A 9,632-nucleotide genomic window follows, 5' to 3' on the forward strand; every position below is an offset into this window, starting at 1 on the left:
CAAAGTGCAGAGTCAGGCCATAAAGATCATTGTATCCACACACACACCCCCTGCCCAGAGCACTGGTTCATCAACTGTAGAGGGTTCATAAACCCTTCGAGAATCTGATGAAAGTTCTGGACCTCACCCCGGGAATAAGATATATGTACACATGCACACAAAATTTTACACCAATTTCAAGGAGTTCAGAGATCCTTTCATGTCCACCCATGGACAGGCCAGGGGTTCACAGACTCCAGTTTAAGAATCTGTGCCCTAGAGGATGGAGCTTTCCTTTTGTTGGAACAGCCTAGGATTCACTGAGCCTAGAAATTGAATTCTCATCCCAAGACAGGATGGTCATTCCAGGTCATGTCTGTGCTACTCCAGGGGAGCCATGGAAGAGCTTATACAAATAGGAACCAGCAGGGAGGAGAGAAATTAAAATGTAGCAATCATGGAGTAGGGGTATTTAATCTCTTTTAAGGCTTATGATAGGCGCCTGCTGGTTTTCCCCCTGATATCCCCTGACACCTACTGACAGGGTATTTGCAGCACCACACAGGGACTCAGGGCCCTGTGACAGGAGGAGCACTGAGGAGGTCCATGATAGTCTTGAAACCATAAACAGCAATAGGAAACCACTGGAGGCAGAGTCAAGCTGTGCGACATGCCCGTGGTTGGTGGCCGTACTGCTTTTTGTTTATAGAATTTGCTATTCTTTTTATGGCAGGTTTGGTAGGGTTGTTTGTTTTTTTTTTTTCCTTGTTGTTGGAGATTAGCAGCATAAATCCTTTTATGGCAGTGTGCAATCCCCCATAAACACTTCTGATCGTTGCTGTTGGTGAGCACTGTGTCTATTTCAAGTTCACTCAATGTTCTGCTCATCTAGGCCAATAGCTTCTCCAACTAGATAAGGGAGTCCAAGTAGTCAACCTTTACTTTCAAGACTCCTTCATTTGGGGAGTTCAAGGAGGTGGAACAGGGTTGGTGTTGAGGGAAACGCATGTCTAATCAAGCCTAGAAATATTACTGATGAGAACACACTGCACGGTGCACGGTTTTTGAGTGAAAAGCTTCTAGAAAGACTTCATGACAAAAGGCAAGAGCTGATGTAGAGGATTTGTTTGCTTTTTTTTTTACAACAGCTTTTTATATTCGTACCGAAGGGTCTTCAGTTAACAAGGCTGTGTAATTAACCCCTTCGCTCTACCGCACACAAGGTGTGTAGAGTTCAGGAGTGCGGAGCCTGCACAGTCCCGATCCCTTCCCGTGGCACTTCTGCAGTGAAGATTTCAGGTCTCCCGGGAGTGTCTCAGCATTTTTCTGGTCTTTCTAAACATCTGGGCAGGAGAAGTCAAACTTTATTGGAAACGTTGATCCCAGGAATTCAGTCCTCTCTGCCGTCCCCAAAACGAAAACCCAAGCATCAGCAACTTAATAAAAATGCAGTAAATTATCACCTCTAGACAAGAGCAGAGTTCATTCAGAGCTGGGGTCTGCCTGGCTGAGCCAGTACTCTCTCCATTTTAATAGTTTAATAAAAATTAGCATAATTAACGAACATCTGTATGATCCAGAGTGGTGCAATTTGGCACTTGGAAACGAGGGCTTAAACATGATTGCTGTGAGTTTAATGTTGTTTTAATTCTTTCTGGCACTGTGCAGTGAAATAAACGTTTGGTGGTGATAGTTCTTGGCCGGATCTCATTTGCATTTTTCTCCCTTTGATTATGAGCAATTGTGGACTCCCCAGCAATTCATCAAAGTAGAAATTATTTTAAAATACCTCGCGGTGTTCAGACTGGGCTGGAGCAATGCATGGGAGGTGGTAGTGGAAGAGAAGGCTAGAAATTTTCCATTCATGCTTTAAACATCTCAGCCCTGAAGCCCTTTTTGGGTCTCCAGCCAAGGGATGAAATCTGGAAAAGCCAGTCAGATCCCAAGACCTGTAGGTGCTTCAATTAAGCTCCTAGGCTCCCACAGCAGGGTACTTACAGTCTCTGAGACTGTGCCATCCTCCTTACTCTCTGCCTGCGCTTTTGTTTTGAAGGGCAGAGAGTTGATCTCACTCATTTCGGTTCTCAGCACCGTGGTGAGGCTTCCACATCTGCGGTCGGCAGGGTCGGTGTTCCCCTCGAGCAAGAGCACACGGACTGGGAGCCTGGTCTTTGCAGGTGTCCTGCTGAGCCTCATCTGCTTCCCGTGTGCACCCTCTTCGGGTTGGCAGGGATCACCTTCCCCAGGCTTGGTCCCTACTCCGGGCATTACGGCAGAAGGCGGATGCTACGGAGCATGAGCCAAAGTCAGGAGTCTCGAATGGTCCCTAGGGAGGGAATGCCCAGTCTGAGACCCTCCAGTGATGAAGATGACACCACACGGCAGGTGGAAGACCACCCTTCACACATGTGTCAGCAAGTTGACTTTCATCAAAAGACTATCAGACACTATGCCCAGCCCCCGCCTGTGAGGGAGCAGAACAGCTAAAGCTAGGGTTTTTATGAGTAACCGTGAGAGAGGAAGACCGAGTACATGTCTCCCCTTCACAGCAAGGCTTTGTGGAAATGGCGTTCCAGCAACATCCTAAGCGAAAGGCAACACTACAAGAAAACTTAAGGCAGAAACTGCCCTAACTTCAGCGTTGGAAAATGGACAGCAACATAACTTGTACGGAGAGGAGCTTAAAACATCCTGACAGGCAGAGGCTGAGGAGCTCTGGGTAATTTCCCACAAGGCAGTGCAGACTGTACAGAGAAGTTGGCCTGGGGAAGAATGGGGGGCATGAGAAGGTGTGGGGAGACAGTGGGCTGGATGGTAGACACGTGCAGTTATGTAAGACTGGCTCTTAAAAGGTAATTTCTTGTTCTTTTTAGGATCAACTCAGCCCCCCTTGTCATGGCATTTGAAAAGCTCTTCATGGTATTTAGGGAGCCATTTGGGGAAACCGTCTCCAAAGGCAGTTGCTCTCTTCCTGCCACAACCAGTTCATTCACCAAGGGAATATCTTGGAGTTAGTTGTAACTATATCTGCTCCACTGAAAGAATAAATCCCACTGCTCCCCTCATTTCTTCATAACCTCATTTAACAAGGATTTTTTGGTCCCTGTCTATGCCGGCTACCATGCTGAGTGCTGGGAGTACAAGAGCAAACAAAACCAACAAAGTTCCAGCTCTCACAGGACTTTCCACTAGTGACTGGCAGCGAGACAAAGGCAGGCAGATACAAGGCAGCCTGATGAACTCATTCCCAGGGAAGCACAGGGTACAGTCCACAGTCCACAGTACACACAGAGAAAGGCAAAGAGAAGCTTCTAGAGAGTCTAGAGAAACCCGGGAATTGAGATCTGAAGACTGCTGAGGAGTGAGCCCCATGAAAGGGAGAAGGGAAATAGAAGTTAAACGGGCAGAGGAAAGGCTCCAAGGTAAGGGAGTCTGCAGCCCACAGGAGTAGCAGAGACAAATTCTGTTTTACTAAGGGTCCATTAGATTGAGGGGGTAAATGACAATGCTGAACAGTGAACAGGACCAGCTCATGCACAGCCTTGTCCACCTTATTAAGACATTGACAAGAGGCAGTGGGAACCCACTTAAAGGTTTCAAGCAGAGCAGTGATTTTTATCAATGGGCATTAAAATGATTCTGCCTCCAAAATGAAGACTAGATTGGAGGGGAACAAGAATGGAGCTACAGACACGAGCTTGGAGGTTGTTTCTGTAGTCCTCATGAGAAATGACAGTGACATGACTAGAGTATTGGCAATGGGAATGGAGAGAAGTGGATGGTTTCCAGTAATACTCTGAAGAGAGAATCAACAGAACTCCAGAATGACTGGAAGAGGAAGGTGCGACTGGAAATGACTTTTGAGTTTCCGGCTTGATTAACTGAGTGCACAGTGCTACCATCCACTGAGACAGAGAACACAGGAGGCAGAGCTGGTTGGGAGTAGGAATGGAGACAGAGGCAGAATGATGGGTTCAATTTAGGGTATATCGAGTTTGAGCAGCTTAGAGGACATGCGCTTGGGTTTTAGGGTCCAACACTTAGATCTGGGCTGGAGCTGTGGTTGGGAGTCGTTTGTATGGTGGCTAAAGCACAGAGGTATATCAGATTGCTCAAGGAAAGCACACCAAGTCAGAAGAGGGCCATGACAGAATGCTGGAAACAACCACATCAAAAGGAAGGGTAGAGAAAGAGGAGCTTGCAAAGGAGAATAAGCAGCAGCCAAAGAGGCAAGAGGGAAACCCAGAGACTATAATTATCATAGAAACTAAGAACAGAAAATGCCTCAAGAAGGGTCCATAGTGCCAGCACTGCTGAAAGATCAAGTACGTTAAGGACCGAGAAATACCATAGAATTTGAGCAATCAGAGGTTATAGGAGACCATGGAGAAAAAGTCTAAGCGGAATGAAAGGAGCAGAAGCCTGAGTAGAGTGGCTTGAAGATGGAATAGAAAGCAAGAAGCTGGGGTAGAAAGTGAAGTAAGTTCTTTCAGTAAGTTTGACGGTGAATTAGGATAGTTGAGTAGAAATGGAAAGCAGGCATGAGGTGGGGACTATTTAATCATTGTTTCCAAAGACTAAAGAAACTGGAACACATTTCTTGCTGATGGAAGGAGCCATTTACATTAGAGGCAGAGTTCAGACTCCACAGAACCTCACCTCTAAGAAATAGAGAAAGTGGAAGGGTTACAAGGACATGTTACGAGGGATAGTCTTCAACCGTAGCTGTGGGACCTTTTGCTCTCCTAGTTTAAACTTCATTTTCTGGAAGAGCAGGGACAATATCATCTCTCCCCTATGTTGTGAGAATATAAATGTCTGATGCAGAGTAAGTGCTGTAAACATTAGATTCTTCCCCCAGAAGTGGGAGGTTGACAGGCACATCAGTAATGACAGGCAGGACTTAGGAGCCCACATGACGCTCTTATGTACACATGATGAGAGAGTCTTAAACCAGAGGAGGGGCGCCTCCCTCACTTTAATGGGAAGGAGGGGTGGTTGTCAATACAGGTAAGTTCCTCTTTTGGTGGCCGAAGATTAACACATCTCATGGCTTCTCTTTTCTTTTTGAAGGTAGAAAAGAGGTCATCTGGGAGGGTGGGGGAAGCAGATGTGGAGCAGGGGAGATACGCTCTCCAAAGGAAAAGAAGGATAACCAGTTGGCCTGGAATTTTATTGTGTCACCAACCTGGCTTTCTTTCTTTCTTTCCTTTTTTTCCTACTAGAATTCAACAGCCAAGTGTGTAAAAAGACAGTTAGCTTCATGGTACCCCAAATGCAGTTGAACTGGAATACATGATATTCCCTCTGTATTCCTAAATTTAACTTCCTTCAAAAGAAAGAAAATATTTTCTGGTGCTTTCAAAAGCAGTCCCATAGTGTTTAACATCTACTGTGCTTTTGAAAATCTCTTTTGTATTCAAGGCGCCCCACTTCCAACCCTGTGATCACCCCCCTTCTTTTACACCCTCTCATTCCCTTTCTTTTTGTTTGCCCCTCTCTGGGGCTCCTGTGTCCTGCCGGTCGTTACTGAGGTACCTGTCAACCTTCCCTCTTCTGGGGGAAGAATCTAATGTTTAGAGCACCAATCTGCATCAGACATTTATATTCCCACAACATAGGGGAGAGATGATATTATCCCTACTCTTCCAGAAAAGGAAGTTAAAACTAGGAAAGCATAAGGTCACACAGCTACTAAATGACCAAGTGGGGATTGGATCCCAGCCTGTCTGACTCCAAAGCCCATTACTTTATGCTCTAAGCTTCTAGGGAGCAGGCAATGCTCTGATTCATCCTTATATATCTCATGGGAACTCAAACAGCACTTTGCACATAGACGATGCTTGGTAAATATTATTGATTTGAACTATGACCTGACTCCCTGAATATCGTTAGTGCCCCGGCATTTAGGATGTGTCCAACTTTCTCAGAAGAAGCCATTCCACTCTGCTTGATAAAAGACATGCTCTTGGGTTCAGCAATAGTATCGAATGTACTAGGTTTACAATGTAGACAGGCAGGGGCGCCTGGGTGGCACAGCGGTTAAGCGTCTGCCTTCGGCTCAGGGCGTGATCCCGGCATTGTGGGATCGAGCCCCACGTCAGGCTCCTCTGCTATGAGCCTGCTTCTTCCTCTCCCTCTCCCCCTGCTTGTGTTCCCTCTCTCGCTGGCTGTCTCTATCTCTGTCGAATAAATAAATAAAATCTTTAAAAAAAAAAAAAAAACAATGTAGACAGGCAGACAGCAAAAGGAAGATAGCGTTTGCTTTCCTCCTCTAGATTTTTTTTAATTTAATAATCCCATCAGGGGTGTTACCAAGTCATACTGCAGTGTTGACAAAGAAACCACCCAACATAATCTCCCGCGCAATCGCTGTCAGAGATGAACAGGAACGTGACTGAATTCCAACTGAAACCACCCTCTTTTCATTTTTCAGGAATATAACATGTATGGCTGGTGGGTAGGAGAACTGAACAGCCTCGTCGGGATTGTTCCAAAGGAGTATCTCACCACTGCCTTTGAATTGGAAGAAATATGAAGCCCAGGTATCAAAACTATTGCCAGTAAATCTGTGAGGGATGAGAGTTGCCAGTGAAGAGGCTTTTCTTCGTCTCCACAGGTGATGCCAATGATTTACCACTGAAAGAAGATGAAGCTGGAATTGTTTTTCCTAAATTGGGGACTGTGTCAGTTAGGATTAGGTTTAATGACATGTGAAAGAAAACTCAAAATAACAATGATTTAATTAACACAGAAATGTATTTTTCTCTTCTCTAAAAATCTGGAGGTAAATGATCCAAGGTACCCAGGTTCCAGATATCTTCCCTTTTTGCTCCACTGTGTGTGGCCAACGTTCCGCTACCTTATGGCCCAAGATGGGTACTCCAGCTCCAGCTATCATGTCTGTACCCTACACAGCAGGCAAGACAAAATGACGGGAGAAGGGCACACCTGCTGTTTCAAGGACATTTCACGGAGGTTGAACACACTGCTGCCTACACTCCATTGGCCAGAACTTGGACAGACAGACAGACTTATCCTAAGTAGAACCTGTGTTCAGCTTAAAAGTGGAGCGGGGAGAGGACTCATTAATAAATAAAAAGGGGACAGTGGGTATTCGGGGACAGCTAGGAATTTTTGCCACAAGGATGGGTCTGGCTTTCTTTATCCCCAGCTCTCAAATCCAGAGCACCATTTCCCCCAAGTGCCCGCGTATCACGATATGGTTGGCCAAGACTAGGAATCCAGTATGAGGATTCCTATGGAACATAATCTAATTAACATTTAGGTAATAAAGAAAATGGCTTTGTGTTTTATGAGCAAGAACCACATTGTATTTAAAACAGTAGAGTGAGTGCCTGCTTTGTGTGGGGTAGCAATAGGAATTGCTTTGGTGCAGAGTGGCTTTTGTTTAGAATTAGGATGGTGATGGAGGGCACCCAAGGCTAGCATGATGTCTCTAGCTCCTTCTTCTGGCCTGAAATGGAAGCACCCTTTCCTGCTGGGGATGAAGGATGACTTGCATAACAGTGACACAAACTATCCTTGGAATCTTCCAGACCAGGGCCCACTGTCGTGTCAGCAGCCTCTGAGCGGATTCATTTAGGAGGATACATAAGTATAGATCTTACTCTGCAATGCCCTTATTCGACCATAAAGCACCAGTTGGGCCTGTCGCTCAAGGTTTGACATTATGACTTTCCTGTTGAGAACTCCATTTCCCGGCCGTGAATGCAGAAGAGTTGGGATTTTTCTGTCACATCCAAACACATTCACTGTACTTCACTTTGTCATTTAATGACATGGGTGTTTATCTCCTCTTTCTCTTTGACCCAACAATTCTACAGCTAAGAATTAATCCTATAGCTACACTTGCACACATGCAAAAGGATATACACACAGGGCACCTGGCTGGCTCAGTCAGTGAAACGTGTGACTCTTGATCTCAGGGTTGTGAGTTCGAGCCCCACATTGGGTGTAGAGAGTACTCAAAAATAAAATATTAAAAGAAAAAAAAATTTGTGCACACAAGGTTACTTGTCTGTAATAGCAAACCACTAGAAATGACCTAAATGTTCAGTAGAGACCTGGCCAAATAACCGTAGTGCATGCATAGAATTAAATACTGTGCAACAGTAAAAAAGAAAAGGAAGCTCTCTGCCTGACGTTGGTAAGGGAAAAAAAAAAAGTGATGCCTGGGTGGATCAGTCTGTTAAGCGTCTGCCTTCGGCTCAGGTCACGATCCCGCGGTCTTGGGATCAAGTCCCGCATCAGGCTCCTTGCTCAGCAGGGAGCCTGCTTCTCCCTCTGCCTTCTTGTGCGTGCTCTCTCTCTCTCTCTGGTAAATGAATAAATAAAATCTGAAAAAAAAAGGGGAAAAAGCAGCAAAGAGGGGTAGGCTTAATGTGTTCCATTTGTGTGAAAAGGGCATCTCCAGGGGCACCTAGCTGGCTCAGTCCATAGAACACACAACTCGTGATCTCAGGGTCATGAGTTCAAGCCCCACGTTGGGTGTAGAGCTTACTGAAAAAGAGGGGGGATCTCCAGTTGTTTCTGTGTGCAGAAGATATCTCTGGAAGGGTGGAGACAATAGCATTGGTTGCCTCCAAGGACAGAGAAAGTGCTTGACTGGGAGGGTACGAGGGAAACACTCTACTTTGTGCCTTTTTATGCCATCTTTGTTTTGAATCGTAAAAGCAAATTTATGTATTTTTCCTCTTTTAGGACACATATCCTTGTCTCTGGCCTGCCTTTATGAAGAAACTGACCATCAGGAGTTCCTGTCCCTACCCCCGCCACCCCACCAACACCATGGACCCTTCTCTTTACTGAAGAGACCCAAGCTTCTGACACCTCGTAGTAACTGAAAGCCGCCAGTTAGACGAGTGGGAAAAGGCACAGTCAGCAGATCTGTTACTACACCTGCCTTGTCATAGCTCATCCCACCTTCTTTTTTTTATCCCACCTTTAACCATGTCCACATATCCACTTCTGCCTTCTACACAGGCTTGTCACAGAGAAGGTGGAGAGAAGGAAATCTTCAGAGGAGGAAGTTGCTAATTGTTTCAGCTGATTGGAAAAGCATAAATAAACTGCATCTTTGGTTCCTGCCAGTGTGTGATAGTGTCAAATTTCTTTTTGCAGTGGTCTCAAAAAGGCTGGTTCTGGGCATTCCTGCCACCTTCAGACAAAGTAGAAAAGGACAGCCGGAGAGAAAACAAAAACAAAAACAGAGGAGGGGACTTGCGATTATCTTCCAGGGCAGAATCATCCCTAGAACCCGAGCCTGCCTGCTTTCTGGTTGGCTTCTCAGACTTCCTTTGGCTGACTACTTGGTTGTTTTCCCTTATGTGCTGAATCTCTGAAATGAGACAGGGCTAGAAACAAGTCCTTGGAGTCAGCACATTGGAGAGTTCCCTCCTGGCCCTCAGCGCACAGCCACACTGTGTCTTGCATCACAAGTCCCAGGCAGGGGCCAAGGAAGTGCTTTGAGGAGGGCTTATGTGTACACAGCCCTGTTCCTCTTCCTGTGGTCTCATGTTATCTGTGTCTTAAAGAGGCATCAAAACATAGTGGTTAAGAGCATAAATTCTGGAAGCAGACAGCCTGAGAATAAATCCCAGTTCCCCATTTACTAGGGGAACCAGTTACTT

General features: G+C 45.7%; 1 protein-coding gene across 1 annotated transcript in view; it reads left to right on the top strand.

Annotated features, from left to right (window-relative positions):
- Positions 1–9,092, top strand: part of SKAP1 (src kinase associated phosphoprotein 1) — a 245,895-nt gene extending 236,803 nt beyond the window's left edge. Inside the window, exons 12-13 of the mRNA XM_034640668.1 lie at positions 6,416–6,524; positions 8,704–9,092. Coding sequence (XP_034496559.1) covers positions 6,416–6,517 — 102 coding nt within the window. The 3' untranslated portion in view covers positions 6,518–6,524; positions 8,704–9,092. The remainder of the gene's footprint in view (positions 1–6,415; positions 6,525–8,703) is intronic.
- Positions 9,093–9,632: the final 540 nt, after the last annotated feature.

This window comes from Ailuropoda melanoleuca, chromosome 13, assembly GCF_002007445.2.
Source record: "Ailuropoda melanoleuca isolate Jingjing chromosome 13, ASM200744v2, whole genome shotgun sequence".
NCBI classification, from domain to species: Eukaryota; Metazoa; Chordata; class Mammalia; order Carnivora; family Ursidae; genus Ailuropoda; species Ailuropoda melanoleuca.